The sequence below is a fragment of the Nesoenas mayeri genome, assembly GCF_963082525.1.
Source record: "Nesoenas mayeri genome assembly, chromosome: 5".
Lineage (NCBI taxonomy): Eukaryota > Metazoa > Chordata > Aves > Columbiformes > Columbidae > Nesoenas > Nesoenas mayeri.
In genome coordinates, this window is record NC_137548.1 from 66,391,062 (window position 1) to 66,408,590 (window position 17,529).

Sequence of the window (17,529 nt, forward strand, 5' to 3'; positions counted from 1 at the left end):
AGGCATGGCCCCTGACATCAGTTTTGAAGTTATAAATAAAGCATTTCCACCTTTAGCTCATAGTGTTTGATGCTAACAGGTTGTTCCCTTTTTGAAAATAATTTGGATCTTCTTTCCAGTTCACAGTTAATCTGGGACACAGTTTATTAGTGGACATATCACCAGAAAGGAATAGATATACATTCTACCACTAGTTCTGCCGCCAGCTGCCTGCACCCCTGTGCCTCATTTATGTTTTCATAACTATGACATTGTTATAACAATTTTTATAAAATGCTGTAGAATCTCCCAAAACAAATTTCAATGAAAGAGCCAAGTATTTACAGAGAATAATTATAGGGGCTTGGGGGGCAATTCTCTAGAATGGCATTAAAAGTGTCGAGCTTTATGGGGTTTATTTAACATTATTTATGATCTGTATTTAACATTAAAGTTTACTTGAAGCAAATGCATCAAGGAGAGAAAATTGCATCTTGCTCTGGTTGTTTTGCATCTATTCACCTGTTACATTAGTGAGTGTGATGTACGTGTACGCAACACTGGGATGGCTGAGCCGTTCCTGCCTCCGTGCTAGAGGGACTTTTCCTCTCGTAATTAAACTTCTGCAGTTCCTTTACAGAAATAAAGCCTAATACTAGGAATATGATATCACAAAATATATTTGAATACTTCTTTGTGACTCACAGAAAATAAAACAGAGTGAGGGAGAAGTTGTAGCCTCGTTTGTAGCCACTGAGGGGGAATTGAGAGGAGAAGCTCACTTGGTATCCCAGGCAGTTGGAAGGGACTGTGCCAAGCAGCACTTGCTACAGCATTTTTCAAAGTATAATGTGGACTTGCCCCACTCCACTGCTGCTCATTGGTGCGTTGGAATGTGACTGTGAGCAGGCTTTTATCTTATATTTAACATTTGGATGCTAAGTGGCTTCAAAAAGAGGTTGTATCGCAATTATAGCTCGCTTTTATTGCTACGACGATAAGAGGTGTAAGATATTTAACTTCCCTTTCCTGCTTGGAAATTCCAGTCTGGGGACTCCCTGATGTAGCTCCCCTGTATTGTGAAGTGCACTGATTTGGTGTGAGCGCAGGTTTATCAGGTTTGGGTGAGTTTGACCAGGGAAGGCAGATGCAGCAGCACAAAAATGGAAAAGAAAAAGACAAACATTGAATTGGTTTATTTGCGATAAAACATTTCATTTGAGATTGGAAAAAATAATATCAGATTTTGTTTGTAGATTTTCCCTTATGTGTCTAAAAAAGCCCAACTTGTAAGTAAAGGAAACCTAAGGGAGCAAATTGACTTAAAATTTATGACAACAAGCTGTCTGAGGAATGTAGCAAGACTAAAATGACACCGTAGGACAAGAGGGTGAGCAAGACGAACTGAAAATGGACTGAAACTAAAGGAACTCATAGCAGAGGCTGGAAGGAATGAGAGAGTTGCGTGATTGTTTCTTTTTAAACCACTCAAGCAACACTGGGCATATAACAGTAATGCTGGAAGCATGTTGCTTTGTTTGAAATCCCTATAAATCACCTGGTAATAAAAGACATAGAATGTTTCCCAGCATCATTTTATCCTGCGTGCATTTCTCTTTGTATTCTTGTTTCTTAAAGTTCTCTCCTGCGTTTCTCCTATGCCTTTTTAAACCACAGCACAAATATTGACCCTTCTACTTAGTGCAAAGTGAACAGGAATCTGGTCACTCCCTCTGAGTCTTTGACGAATAGAAACTAAGCCAAAGACCTTTGAAAAAAAAATATGTTACATAACTGGAAATCACTATATGACAGCCCTTGAAATCCCTGGACTTACAAGATGACAGGTAGATGGGTTTTTGCTTGAGATTTTGCTTTGCTGTCCAAGAACATCGCTGCACCGGAGCAGCGCAGGGCAAGAGCTTGACCGCTTGGGCTGAGATGTGCAAAGGTTATTTGACACTAAATGCAATGCATCGTAAAAATAAATACATCTGTTCTGCCACCGAGGTCAGGCAAGCTCAGAAATTTTAAGGTCAGCTTGTGTTAGTCCATTTTTTAAATAAATGGCTGTGTGCACATTATGAAGCCCTGCTGAAGTCCTTGGGTTGAAGCCAACTTGATCTGGCAGAGGCAAGGGAAGAGCTGGTCCAGGTACAAGAGGGTTTTCTGATCTCCAATCAATGTCTAACAGGAGCGAAAATGGCGTTTCTGTTATGTGAATGGTTAAATGTAACTCTCCTTCCCCTGGTTATCTTGGTAGCTGGCTATTTGGTTAAGCATTTCTCTCTTGTATAGATAACTCAGTGTGGAAGCCTTCAAGACCTGCTCTCCTAAATACCATGACTTCTATTAAAGAATGCTGACTTCATCAGCATCTTGGTTTTGCCAATATTTGAGCTGTACACGAAAAGAAGATTGTGCTTTTCAGTGGCAGTATCTGAAATAACCCTTTCTTTTATTTTCCTTCTATAGGTTTATGAAATATTGAAAAGAACGACATGTACCAAAGCAAAATATAGCATGGGTAAGGAACTTTATTCAGCTTTAAGATCAATGTAGTTTTCAGATATTGAAAATAATTGCAAGTTGTAAGTGGCTGCAGAGTTTAGGTTTTCCCCTGCTCTCTAAATTGATGTATGTGGATATAATTGTTTTATTTGGAAATTTAATTTAATTAATGTAGCTGTTTGGAGGTTTTTTTCATATGTGAATTTATAGATTTGACTCTGAATTAAATGGGAAGCGAGCGTATACCCCCTGCAGATGATTGCTAGGTTCTTTGGAGGCCTAAATGGTGATATAAACCAGTGGATAACACTGCATTGGTTTAGTTTTACACACAGTGAAGTGGATGAAGGTATTGCTGTGAATTTAATAACTACAGTGAAAGCCTGTGGATTGGCCCATTCCTTTTAAGCAGGAACCTCATCTTTTTATCATGGGCTGGCTTTTCAGTGACTTGAATGAAATGAACTTAATTGGTGACTGCCCGAGACGCTGTCCTAAGTGGAACTGAGATTAAGCTGGTGGAATGGCCGAGGACTACGCCGTGCACTGAAAACTGGCCCATCTCTTAGCCCTCAAAATGGTTTTTGCAAGTCAGTTGATATGAAATTTGTATGGCCATAGGCCGTCGTTTAGGATTTCAGCCTTAGGGCTTGTTGCTCAATGAGCTAAATTCATAATACACATAAATGTGAACTGCAAATCAGGTCACCTTAAAGATTTGTTGGCAGCTTTTCTTGTTCAGCTGTTATATATTTTATACATATCATGAGATATAGATATACGGGGTGTTTAAAAAAGATGGACCCAATTTGAAATCACTGCTGCTCTGCAACCAATGAATTTGACTATCACAGAATCACAGAATGTTAGGGATTGGACTATTGTCTTAATGTTGTCCATACAGGAGGTGGAAGAAGCATTTATTAAAAGATTACCGAAACTTGATAACTCATTAAACAGTTTGTAAATTTTGGTGTAATTGTAACATGTTTCCATCGTAAAGTATGCTGCTTTGAAATTGGGTCCATCATTTGGAAACAACCTGTATGTGCACCAAAGTTAACAAATAGTTAATGGTAAACCAAATTATATAAGGCGGAAGGCTAAATTCCCTCATATCCAAGTTTCTTAACAGACAACCAATAGAAACAAATTTAGATGAGAAAATTGCATGAACATGGGAGACAACGTTTGATAACTGTTGGATCTGTTATAGCATTTATGTGCTTACAAGCAGTTAAATAAAACAATGGGAACTTGAATTACAGGTAGTTCTGTTCAATGTTGACCCATCAGCTGCTTAGAAATACATCAAATAATAGAAGAATAATTATGCCAGAAATTATTTCCATGCTTTGACTTTTCTGTTGAAGTAACAACATACAATGTACACTTGTTGAGTCCTTATATACACTAAATTTTGGTGTTCAGCCAGTATTAACAGAAGCACTCTTTCCCTGTAGCATGGGAAATTCAAATTACTCTGTGACTTTCAGGACCTTTTTCAAGTCTGGTGCTGGATCATGTTCATTGGAAATTACGTATTTGCACTCTTGAAAGGGGAAGGTCATACAGCTCAGTTTGAATTCTTGCCTTGGAGTTGGTTATTCACCTGATTTTTTTTTTTTTCCTTTTTTTTTTTGGTACAGAAATGCGAAACACATTAGAAATCAGTTGAATAGGGCAGAGACTAAAGGAAAGTGTTGGGATTCCTGGATCATTTTTATTCCAGAATGTGGCACAGTCACGCATTATATTAATACCTAATAAAAATGTCATTAGGACAGCCCATCCATGGGTGTGCTCAGCATAATTCAATTGAGTCCTTTGTGTTCCAGCGCCAAAACGCTGGGTTACAACCCAGCAAAGGTTGCAAACACATTTGAGCAAACACAGATAATGCTGCAACATTTCTGCCCAGCAGGAAAAAGGCAGCCGCCCGGTGAACACTGCTGTCTTTGTTATTTATTTTGCAAATTTGTGAAAATGTGATCCTGTCTTCATTGTTAAATACCACGTAGAAGTGTACTGTGTAGCTCTTTGGTTGGTCGCGCAGCCCTAGAGAAATAATTTATCTACTCACTAGTTATTTCTGCCAGAAGTATGGAAACATTTGCAGAAAATTCATAGCACTGTATAATAAGGCTTTGAAAATTAATGATACTGCAGGATAGTGAGCACTCCTGAAGTAGTTCCTCCAGCAGGTGATTAGTATCTAGAAAATGTTAATGAACTTGAAAAATTCTCATTTCAAGAACAATCAAAAAATGTCGTGGTGAACCTACAATGAGCTATTTGCTGGTTCATATTCGCTGTTCCTTCAAATCCAGTCCCCCTCGTTTGTTAGCAATGAACTGATGGGCAACACGGAGCACGCTGTAGCACATTATTTTTCTTTTATTTTTCTGAGTCCTTTTAAATTCTCCATAATGCCAGTGGCCAGATGGTTTTTATTGTTCTTATTATTGGCATTAATCGGCTCAGTCCTGCACAAAGACAAGTACTTGAGTTAGCTCTGATCCAGCACACAAGACAGGTTCCTTGAATCCCCATATCTTCACGAATAACATGAATAACACAACACAACACCTTCCAACATGGGTAGTAGTCCATAATTGGAAGTAGTTTTATTAATGCCAGCAGCTGCAGCAAGAACATTAGTGAAGTGAATGTGCTACAGTCCTCAAAGGTCTGGGTCAAGCCAAGTGATTTTGGGGAATTCAAAGAGCCCTTTGCCATTGTGCTCCTCCAAACTTACACATTAACTACTCCCAACCCACCTGTAATCTGGCCCCAAATTATGGAGTGATACCACACTGGGGAAGGCAGGATTCCTCCAAGTCCTTTATGCCACATACCTGATATAGATGAAGCACTAATTGCTTTCAGCCTCATGCATGTCACTAATAAACGGATGTGTAAACAGGGAAAGGAGAGGGAAGAAAGAAGGAAACTGCCCTTTTAAATAAAAGACGAAAATGTGGTAAATATGGTAAGTATTACGCCAAGGTCTTCGCAAAGGCTTTCCCTACAATTTCTCTAACCAATCTGAAATCTGAATTCAAAACCTTGTGTGGATGATGCGTGTGTATGTGTGTTCCCGTATGCCATCAATTCCAGCCATATTCTTCTTGTGATCGAGCCTTCTGCTGCACACTTTCAAATCTGCGGGCTTGCCCTTAAATCAAACTGACTTTTCAGAAAATGTGATTTATTTTAATGGCTAATTTCAAGTTATTGGCTTCTAATTCTTGATTCTCAAATATATATGACTTCCTCTTGCTCTCTGCAGTTTTCTATTTCATAAAAGGAATCACATTTAATAACCTATATGATTAAAAATGAAACTACATGGAAAGGAATGAGATGGCAGAAAAATCTTTATCTGACCAAATGACTGTTATTTTGAGGGAAATCTCCAGGAAGAATGATAAACTGAGACTGCCTGATCTCAAAATTGTAAATAACTATTACGTCTTTATTTTTCAAGGGATCACCAGTCTGCTTGCCAATGGAGTTTACACTGCTGCGTATCCTTTGCATGATGTAAGTGATCTCAGAATATATTTTACATGTCTACTATCTGACACCAAGAAATCCTTAATGTGTTATGTATCAATGGCATCACCCCAAACACGAGTGTTTCGGGTCCTGACTTTCTGCTGACTTGTATCGCAACTGCAGTAAATTCTGCAGGTTGTTTCCATCACTCTGCTTGCTTTTAATAAATCCCCCACCTCTGCTCTTATTTGTGATGATGATAACTGATGTTTTGAGGTAACATTAGAAGAATTGTTTTGGTGGCTTAGCAAATGAAATGCTTCTGTTATTTTCTGACCTTCTGCTCCCGAGGTCCCTGGCATCAGTGCTAGGAAACATATTTATTCTGGGGTGCCAAGTGGCTGGTTCCTTCATCCACATCTCCCTGGTGTTCCCCGTGCAAACACAGAGATGTCAGTGACCATGTGGCCGTGGGATCAGTCACCACTGGAGGAAACACCATATGGAAGTACTTGAAATGACATATTCCATGGGCCTCGATGTAACTGCAGATCATCTTACTGATGAAATCTGCTTTTGAGCAGTTTGGTAAGAGGTCAGGGTGCAGTCAGCTCTAGCGTTCATAGAGAGGATGAGAGAGAGGTGGGGAATTTTGGTGGCACTCATACCCAACCTGGCTGTCCCCATCCTGCCAGAGCAGAGCGGGAGGTGCACAGCAGTTGGATGCTGATGACATTTTTACTCAGATGTTCATGGCATGACTAGAAATGACAAACACCCTTAGTCTGACCCTTACAGACAGATCTGACAGATGTCAAGGGGACGTGGCGGTCGTGCTGCTCATGATGAGTGTGCAAGGGCCATCGAGCCTGGTGCCGGTTTTCCGGCGTGGGATGTGAAGATGAAGGGTGTCTTAACAGTTTTCTGCTCCCCTCACTCGTGCTGGTTTTACACGGGACCACGAGTATTTTATCTTGATGTAACTGAGACCAGAACAGCCTCTTTATCTGCCTGATGTTTATCATAAATGTCAGGCACTCCTAAACGACAGCAATATCGCTTAGATATCCAGAAGGGTTAAATAAACTTCTTTGAATGTATTTGTCTCACATCTTTAGACAGCTACTGATAGTCTTGCATATAAGTTCTTTATTGTCTTAGTTTACTCCTTTATCGTATTTAAAAATAGCTCCAAATTCAAACCTCAAATCTAATCAGCCCTGAGTGTTTGGAGAGTCTGGATAGGGATCAGCTCTCTCAGCTGGTCTCTTCTCTTTCAAGTGGACTGAGCTGAACCCCAAATACCATGGCAATACCGCATCCTTTCCCTTGACATTTTTAGGCCACCTTTATCACTTATTCATTCCTTTTTCCCCAGTGACAGACATTATTACTCTTCCTTAATGTGCCTGATGACAGAAGACAAAGTGTGCGATGACAAATGACCTCCTAAAATACAGCATTATTTTACAGATTGCTTTTTCTGGTTTTGATGCATTAAGTGAGTGGGATACATGGGTATGCAAGATGCATAGCAGCTCTGGGCACAACTCACTGAATGACGCAGATTTTCTTTCTTTTTTTTTTTTTAAAGGGTGACTATGAAGGTGAAAATGTTGAACCTAATGACAGAAAAGTAAGTTGATATAAAGGGTGTTTAACATATTCACAAGAGTCCACTGTTGAGCTCTGGACGTTTGCTAAGATTTCACAGAAAATACCACAAAAAGGCACTAAATGCCAAGCAGTAGAAGTACAGAAGTACTTTCCAGTGTTGAAATTTGCCCCGATATGGAATGCAGTATGGATATGTATAAATTACCAAGCTTGATAATGATTTATTTCTTGCCATGCTGGTAAGAGTATTGACAGTATTCACATATTAAGTCCTGCCAAAGTTCAGATGATGTGTTTTCAGGCCAGCTTATTTATATTCTGGTATCCATATCTGAAGCAAATTCTGCTTCACTGGAGTGTGAGGATCACAACTGGGTGGAGGGGAGGAGGGAGGCGGTAGAAAACATACATTGGGAAAGGTAAAAATTGAATATTTATAGAAATGAGACATTCTCAGTGAAGCTGTAATGGGTGCTGTTCAGGCAGAGACTGCCCTGTGAATGTATTACTGATGCATTCCATCAATTCTTGCGTAAGTATGTGGTTTAAACTGAAAGACATATGTTTAATGTAGTAAAATGAGTAGGAATTATTCTAAGGAAATGCTCTCATAAGAAAAAGCAAATTTTTCACCCTTTGCAGAAACGTTGATTTCTCAGATTCAACGTGCTGTTACTACATCCTTCCGATCATGCTTCTATGGAGAAGATAAGCCTTTTTTCCATGTATCAGACAAAAACTGAAGTAGAGAGGGTGCAACCACTTCATTCAAAAGGAGCTATTAAATTGGGGTGCCATATGTGTTGGGTTTTCAGACTGAAAACTTTTTGCCTTTCCGGAGAAGTGCTGTGGACCAGCGTGGACTCAGGTCGTAGGAAAAGCCAGATCTAAAGCCCTCCAAGTTGGTCACATCAAAATGAGTACCCAAAATTAAAGGCATGCTGGGTCTTAAGGTGCAAATAGCTCATGAAAAGACAGCAAATGTTATTCCCCCTCTATTGATTTGTGTTAAAAATACCACATACCTGTCATTTCATTATTAAGCAACACATTGCTCAACCAAAAGCAGGGTGAAAGTCCATGTTTTCTCAAAGCATCTGGATTATCATCTGTTACTAACTTTTCAAACCTCACAAATTCACCCATGTGTTTGGAAATGTTTACCTTGGCTTTTGACTTCCAGTTCCTTCAAATAATCTTTTGGTGTGTTTTGGCACATCCCTTCTGGTTCCTTGAAGCTTTCTTTAATCTAAACCAGTGCTAGGCCAGGCTTGTGCCTTTTTTTAACAACAAAATTAAAGATTTGAGGCATGGAAATGAAGTAAATATTGAGGGCTAGTGCTCTGGTCTCCTCTAATCATGTCTTTGAAGCTGTGCTTTGAATATCAGGCTGATAAATGTCAGGATAAATGAGGTAATTCATTTGTACTTTAACCACAAATTTGGTTTGAAGTGCTGTACAAAACTGAAACATGGCACTGGTGCAAAATCTTTTTAGCTCAGTATTTTCTTGATGTGCCTGACCAGCTTAGATCCCAGAAAAGGGATCTGATTTCCAGCACAAATAATGAAAGGAAGAGTCTTATTTAGTGTACATGGATCATTAATTGTCAATTAATTAATGAAATTAATTAAACAGTCATTAATTGTTTCCCAGGCATAGGCAGCTGGCCTTGAACGTTTGGAAAACGTGGTTGAAAGAAACCTGAAACAGAATAAAATAAAATTTGCAAGAATGTTGGGCTTTAATAAAGCTTTGCTTTTAGGTTTCAGTTTCAGCTCTTACTATTGTAAGGAAACTAATAAAGATTAACTATTTTGGGTTGCAAAGGGGAAAATCCACAGCCCACTTATATTTTTGATGTCGTATTTCTAGAAAAGCAAAAAAGTTGTATATTTTTAATTACCCGAACCGTTTATGTGAGAAGTACAGCAGTTCAGCATGGAAAGTTTGTGTTAATGCTTTGGCAAGAGAACTGCAGAATGGCTCTAGAAAGGCTGTTCTCTGCATGAATTCTGTGTGATAAAATGTGGGAATAGGCAGGGGCCAGTCTGCCCGTCCTTGCTTTGCTGCATTTCGCTGGAGAAATGTAGGAGGCTGACACATGTCAAGTTTCTCATGATAAAATAACCTACTGATTTCAGCAATAACATCCTGTTTGGTCTGTTCTTCCATGAACAAGATGAATAATGTTGCCCTCCCTGTAATGATAACTGGTTTAAGGTCTTTGCTCCCCATTGCAGTTTCTTCTATAGCTGAGCTGGTTGTGCAGCCCCCACCCACCCATGGTGGTTTGTGAAACCGAGCTCTGAATTTTTCTGCCTTTTTTTTTTCCTTTTTTACCCAATATTCAGTTAAAAATAATATCTCAGCAGTGATCAGTTCATGCTTTTACATTTGAGAAAGCAATACAAGAGGAAAAGGGAAAAAGATGAGGTTGTTGCCAGATGAATTAATGAAAACAAAAGTGACCATCAAAGCATCTCCATGAAATATCAGTAGTCGGTCCAGGAACATCCTGCTACCAAGGTCACGTCACTGGGTCAAAGCGAGGAGAGAAGCAGAAAAGGGAGACACAACTTCACAAGCAGATGTGAAGCTTCTCTTCCCCTTGTCCCATAGAGGAGGTGGTGGCTGGGTGGCCAGTGACCCCACTTCATCTTCTCCAGTATTTTTTGTACATACACTGTTTTCTTGTTCACTCTGTTACCTAATCTGAATTAAGAAAAAAAATAAAAAAATCAGATCTGAGAAGTGCTATTTATGTATTTTATGAAGTAAAGGATAAGTTGAAGGTCCTGGAGGAACTTACTTTTGTGAGGGATTCAATTTCATAAATCACTAATGGGGATAATTTCTTTCCTTGGCCCATATCCTCACCAAAAGGAGGAGTGGAAATCATTGTGTTCTTGTAGTTAAAAGCTGAAAAGCTCTTAAAATGCAGCCTTGGAGGCACCTTTGCACGAATCCTGAATATTAGTACAGTGAAAACAAACTAGTTTATTCTAGTTTTTGCGTTCTTGTAACTCAAAGCATATTTGTCTTTTACATCCATTCTTCTAGATATTTCCTACAGATCGTAAAAGCAGGATCTCTCCCCATCCGTGCTATAGTTTATCCATTGGTCCTGTTGCTGAAGAGCATTTTAACGTTCTAGAATTTATCACTGTATCGTAGCATGCCAAACCAGCAAATTTCTTTTAAATACTGAACGCAGACTGTGTGTATTAGCAGATGACATGTTGAAACCACAAAGTGGTGAGACCAGATCTGCCGCACGAGCTCTGCAGTTTGCTGGGACCAAAGGAGAAAACGCTTCAGCTTTCGCCTTCCCTTTCTGTTTTACAGCTCCTGTGCGAGGAGTGGGCGAGCTATGGGGTCTTCTACAAATACCAACCCATCGACCTGGTGAGGTGAGAGCTCAGCCCTTCACGTCGTGTTTCCATGGGGCAGCACTGGAGCTGTGCACAAGGATGCTCATGGACTCCGGAGAATGAGAAGTTCACTGGAGGAAAAGGAGTTTTCCATGTGTTTAGAAACACGGCGATGTGTCCCACCTAGTGTGATAGCTTGCAGGAACATATTTTTAATGATTTTTGTTTGCTTGTGGCAAGAGCTGTGACTCTTTGGAAAAAACGTGGTCCTTTTTAAAGAGGATTAGCTCACGAGAGATCCAAAGATACAAATTTAGGCAGCAAAAACACCGGGGAAAAAAGTGACTAGTTGGACTGATTCACTTTCATGGTGCCTCTATCTCTGGATTAACTCCAAGCATCATGAGAGAGTCCTCTGAGAAGAAAAAAATTCCCACAGGTCACCAGATCTTACTTTCTGCATGCTTAATCCAGCTGTGATTCGTAATTTTAGCCATGTTATATTTTAAGAAATAGGAAACATTTCTCTCTCTCACTTCTTTTTTTTAATGTATTTCAGAAAATACTTTGGAGAGAAGATTGGACTATATTTTGCCTGGCTGGGAGTTTATACACAAATGCTCATTCCAGCTTCAATAGTAGGGATTATCGTTTTCCTATATGGCTGCGCCACTGTGGATGAGAACATACCAAGGTAAAATATATCAATAAATAGATTCTATTATTGGAGGCTACTAGAACCTCAAAGTAAAATTTACCTTTCTCTACAAATGTTTTGTCACTAGTATCTAGGGTGAGCACAGCTGGGTCTGTGTCTCCCAGTTTTTAGGGCCTGTCCTGTGCCAACCAAAGGGTTGGGTTTTTGTTTCCTAACTCAGGTCATTATGTTGAAACAAAGCAACAAAATCCTGCTTATGATAGGTTTTAGTGCTTCCCAATGCTGAGGAGGTCATTGTGTGACATAAGGATGAATCAAGAATATATGTGGCTAAAATAAGCAACTGCGGTCAAATTAACCAAATCTTGATGTCCTACTATTTTCAATTTTTTAATGAGTTTCATATTATAATATTTTGAAGCCCTATGATTTTGCGTTATTTACCCTGCATGCATCACCATCATCTGTAGATGAAAATTACATCGTTTGTACAAGCATAAGCACTGAGTAACAAAGCAGATAATGGATATCAAAAAACAGATATCTTCTTTTTGTTCATTAAGATTGCTTTGTACTGCTTCCAACAGCTGAAGAAAGTCAAAGGGAGGGTCACTGTTGTTATTTCGCAGATGGAGTGCAGAGAAAATAAATTGAACTCCAGTCTCTTGATGCTCAGCGCTTCCCTTGTATCTTATCTATTGCTGTAGTTAGTATTTCAAAACAAGAATGATGGTTTTTTACCACCCTCAGCAATGAGGGTAGTATCTGATGGTTCTTCAGACCAGAAACAGATGCTGAGCAGAGGAGAAAAGATCATTGAAGCATGGAAGATGGAGCTGTACTGACCGTGCTTTCTCCATATCTTGTTGCTTCCTTGCAGTATGGAAATGTGTGACGAGAGAAACAACATCACCATGTGTCCCTTATGTGACAGAACGTGCAGCTACTGGAAGATGAGCTCGGCTTGTGCGACTGCTCGCGCAAGTCATCTCTTTGATAACCCTGCAACTGTCTTCTTCTCAGTCTTCATGGCTCTCTGGGGTAAGAAGATGTATGCCTTCATGTTAAGTTTTTAATTATTTAAAATACAACAGGAAGAAACAGAAGAGATAAAGCAGTGTATTTATACTCAGGAAGTTAATTATATAAAGAACATCTTCTTTTCTTTCCCATGAAACTGCCACCCCAAAATTTATATTCTGGACTGAAGGCTAAAATTCAAAAAGTTCCTCAAGATGAATATCGAATGAAATTGTTAAGCATTTGTCATAAAACTGCTGCGTGGTATGTCCAAATTTCATTAACGGGATTGCACAGCTTGCCAAAAAAAAAATCATCTATTTGCAGAGCCAGCTTCCACTTTAGAACATTACAGAAGAAATGTATTAATGTACTCTGGGGTTGAGGGGAGGGCTCCGCAGGGAAGTGTAATGGCCTTTGGCGTCTCAGGACAAACCGAGATTGATTCTTGAGTGTGCTCCGAGATGCAATTAAGTTTATCGGCAAGCACACATCATGCATGTAGACCACGAAGAGGGAGCTGAGGCATTATAGGTATTTTTTTCTGATGCTGACTGCTCCTGTACTTTCTTGGCATGTCTGGAGAAGTTGGTCACAAATATTAACTCTCCCATGACACCTTTGTGGCAGTGTCTGCAGGAATGGTTCTAGAGGGGTTTTCTCCTCCATGTTAGGATAGGGACCTCCTTGCTCAGGCACCCCAGCACCAGGTGTGGGGTCCCTATTGTCCTCCTTGCTCAGGCACCCCAGCACCAGGCGTGGGGTCCCTATTGTCCTCACTGCAGGCCAAGAAGGCCTCATCAGGATAAACTGATGGGGTCCAAAGTGTTTGTGACTTGGAGTCTGATACAGAACAGGGAAATGTGCATTATTCCCCCCAACTTTGACGTTTGATAGCCACATACTCCCAGCATCAGTGACCAAAGCACAAGATGATGTTTGCCTCTCCTGTGCACCTTATTGTGAGTTAGCAAACAACCTGTTTTGGATTTTATTTAATCCTAAAAACCTAGTGCAAGTTTTTATTCTACTATGTAGGGAAGCATTTTTACATTATAATTCATCTGAACTGACTTTAGTTCAAATCAACATCATTTAATTCAGAGCAATGCCTTTTCGACTGAGGTCTCCGTTTGAGGCGACTGTTTTAGGTGAAGTGCTAAGAGCTTGTTATCAAGCACCATAAGGAAAAGGATGAGAATGGTCCTGCCAAGGGAATTTGGGAACACTGGGAAGTCAGGAGTGCTGCAGGTTCAAATGGGAAATTTGGGAAGTGTGGGGAGGTTGAACTCGACCGGCTTCATAGCAGAGCACAGGGATCGCTGTCTTACAGCTCATCTTGCTGTGTAGGATAGAGAAATGTGATATACCCCCAAGCGGAATGTAGTGTCAGAGACTTTAAATAGTCCGATTCTCTCACATGGCAAGTCAAGTATCAGTTTCAGTCTCCCTTATTTACCATTATTCTGAACCTCACGTGGATCGCAGCACATAATGCTCTGTAGTCCGAAAAGTAACGCTGTTTGCCCCGTGTTCCTTAGCAAACAACTCTGGGTCCCTCCATCCATTTTTTACATTTTGGGGCAAAATAAGGTAGATTGGCAAAAGCCAGTTTCTGCACTCTCACAAAATCAGGCTTAATATCTGAGATAGTTTTGGAGTGGGACGTGAAATTCCTCAAGTTCTTTGGGGTCAACAGAAATTTTTTTTGGTGGTACAAATAAATGTTGTTTCAAAATGGTCTTCTTGAATTGAGAAAATCAGAACTTTTTTTACCTAGTTTTGAATTCACATTTTGCAAATTTCATTTCTAAAGGATTTGTCTGGTTTTTGTTTTTTGGTTTGTTTTTTTTTAATGAAATGAGCACTGTAGTTTGTAAGGAATCTGTTATCAACAAAAATTGTCTCTCTCCAAATGTAAGCACACATACAGCCTCCAGTGCCATTTGTGAGCACCTCTGTGTGTGATGTGAAGTTTTCTTTGGTGACCCAGGGCATCCTTAGCATAGCAAGAAAATTAGCCCAAGTTGAGGGGTATTATTGTGAGCAATCATTTGGCCAAGCTTTCTCTGAATGGGGATGGGATGGTAACACCCTGGAAACTCCACTCACTTGAGCATTAAAAGAGCTATAGCACCAAACTGAGCTCCAGATAGAAGTTCAGCATTGAACATGGACTGTGGCCCAGTGCTGTTTGGTATCAAATAGCATTATAAATGTCAGAGAATCCAGGTAAGATCATCTGGATGGTAACCTTTTGGAATTTTTAAGCTCTGCTTATGCTTATGGGCGCAGATGTAATATGGAAACGCAGGTATGCTCAGCAAAGTGTTGGTGCGTCACCGCCTGGCCAAGGGCTTTTGCAATGAGCTGGCTGTGTTTCAGACAGCCTGTTCGTTTTGCGCTGTTGTCAGTGCCACGGAAGGATTTCTAGTAGCGCTAAGAAACAACATCTCATTCATTTTCCGTATGTCTCGCTGTACGTGGGAGCTGCCGAGTCCAGTGCAAGAGCTGTGGCAGTGGGGAGAGGGGAGGCGATTCCAGGACCATGACACAGACCCTCTTAAGATACAGCTACAGATTTACAGGAAGCCTATGGCTTGTAAAGGGGGTCAGCTATGAGTTTTGCACATGAGATTTTCATTTGGAAGGTGAATGAATGTCGCGACCGCCGCCTGATTCCAGTCATGAGGGTGCCCTTTCCCCCCCCATTCAACTTTCTTACCCTCTCCCTGCCTCCGTTTTTTCTGGATACGGATGTTTCTGAGCACATCTGTTAATACTCACGATGGGGAAACTCCCCTGGGAACACCATTTCTTGGTAGACTTGCCTCTTTCATAATCACTTATTTATTATACAGCACTGGTGTATTCCCAGCATCTAAATATGTCCTCTGAGAACTTGCTCGGTCTCAGAGACAGACTGATACAGACTTAGATCATTTGTTAAGACTCAAGAATTGCAGTCATGAGGTTTCCTTTCTATAAGTCTTCTCCATCAAAAAGAAAACACTAGTGTTTCTAATGAGAAAAGCCCTTAAAGGTTTTGTCTTTAACAGCCTGGTCCCCTGCAGCTTTCACACTGGCAAGAGTATTTGGGTTTGGGTGTGACAATCATAGCTAACCATACTGTTACAACCACTGGATGGATGTAATTATAACAATATAAAAATGCTTTATCTTGATATATTTGAGGGAATAATTATCCCACCAGTACAAGGCTAGTTAAATCAGTCATATTTTATGTAGATAAAACACAGGTTTGTTTGGAATTATATGCAAATGAAGATGAACAATATCATTAGTCACCTGTAAAAATATTTAAATAAATCTGGGCATCTGACTTTCTGAAACCCGTTAAAAATTGTAGGCATCTTTCTACATGAAGCTGTGGATATAGCAAACACCCTTTCTTTTAGCTTCCCTAGATAACAAGGTTGACTCCCAGCATATCAGCATTTCCCAGATAGACGTTACTGTTGAAAAAAAGAGTAACAAAAATGAAGTTAACCTGGCTCGGTATATGACAGGACATTGCACTTGCTGAGACCTTTTGGAGACGAGAACCTGCAGGCGATGCAGAGTGTGGCCAATGTGCCTCCTAAGACAAATCCCAGAGGCTGATGCGATTCTTTTGGAAAAATGTCAAAATAATTGTTAAACTGTTGTTTCAGCTGCCACTTTTATGGAACACTGGAAGAGAAAACAGATGCGTCTCAACTACAGGTGGGACCTGACTGGGTTTGAAGAGGAGGAGGTTTGTCCCTTCAGTTCTGACTCTTTGATTTCCACTGTGGCATTACCGATAGACGTTGCCTCATGGGGAACTGCTCTTGGGGTGGTTCCATCATTTAGAAGAAAGGAAAATCTCTGTACATGAACTATTAGAGGGTTTTATAGCAAGGGTATGACTAGTCTGTCTTGTTGCCATAGAAATGTAATTGTATAGCCACCAAATTGAATTTTTTTAATGTGTGTAGTCAGGTCACACCTAGCAGCGTAGGCATGGAATATACAGCTCAGAGCTTACTCCTGGGCTGATGTCAGGGTGCTAACAACCGAGGTCTTAATTCATCTCCCACTGCTGTAAATCAGAAATGAATGTATTGAAGCTGATAAAAGTTACAGCATTATGAAAAAGCAGTGAAAAATGCCTATTAACTTTTAACAATGCAGGATCAAGCCCTGACTTGGAAAATGCAAAGAAAATATTGCCAGACATGTGGGCTTAGGGCATTGGGAGGGACACAAATGTGGAGGTGTATTTTTTTATTATTTGCTAAAAAAAACCACCAAATATCACTAGCCAGATTTATACTAAATGTGCTGAACAGCGTGAAGGGGAAAAGGGCCAAATCTGTATGAAATGAAGGTCTTAAAAATCGATGGAATTTTAGAAGGAGAGAAAATCCTCAGCCAGCTGAGAAGCTATATCCTTTGTTGTTGTTGTTTTTAATTTTATTTATTTACAAAAAAGAAAACCACCTTCCTAGATCATAATGCAGTCCTGGTACTGAATCCCGAGGCGATGGGGTGTGCAGGTCCCTTTCATTTTCCCATCCTATGTCACGAGTCGTGATATGAAAACCCCGCTGCGGGATCTGAGCTGGGACCCGTGGGTTGTACAGGCGTTCACCGCTTTGTTTGCCGGCCAGCTGGCTTTATTCTTTCCTGTTGTTATTATTAAAAGAAGCACGACCACCCTCGTGGTATCTCTAGATGTTCTAAATAGATACACAACAAATATTGCTCACGTGAAAGCAAAACCTCACCAGCCCTGGGTTTAACGCTGTTCCCCTCGCCCCCAGAAACTTTCTGTTTGAATTATCTCCTCTTAATACGTTTTAGCTCCTCAGTAATATATTTAG

The 17,529-nt window shown here is 40.2% G+C and overlaps 1 protein-coding gene across 1 annotated transcript in view; it reads left to right on the forward strand.

Annotated features, from left to right (window-relative positions):
* The window catches only part of ANO1 (anoctamin 1), a gene marked incomplete at both ends in the record, with an annotated part of 76,400 nt that overhangs the window by 42,423 nt on the left and 16,448 nt on the right, over positions 1-17,529 (forward strand). Inside the window, 8 exons of the mRNA XM_080345297.1 lie at positions 2,455-2,506; positions 5,417-5,482; positions 5,981-6,036; positions 7,586-7,627; positions 10,958-11,022; positions 11,543-11,677; positions 12,522-12,682; positions 16,336-16,418. Of these exons, the coding sequence (XP_080201423.1) occupies positions 2,455-2,506; positions 5,417-5,482; positions 5,981-6,036; positions 7,586-7,627; positions 10,958-11,022; positions 11,543-11,677; positions 12,522-12,682; positions 16,336-16,418 (660 nt within the window). The remainder of the gene's footprint in view (positions 1-2,454; positions 2,507-5,416; positions 5,483-5,980; positions 6,037-7,585; positions 7,628-10,957; positions 11,023-11,542; positions 11,678-12,521; positions 12,683-16,335; positions 16,419-17,529) is intronic.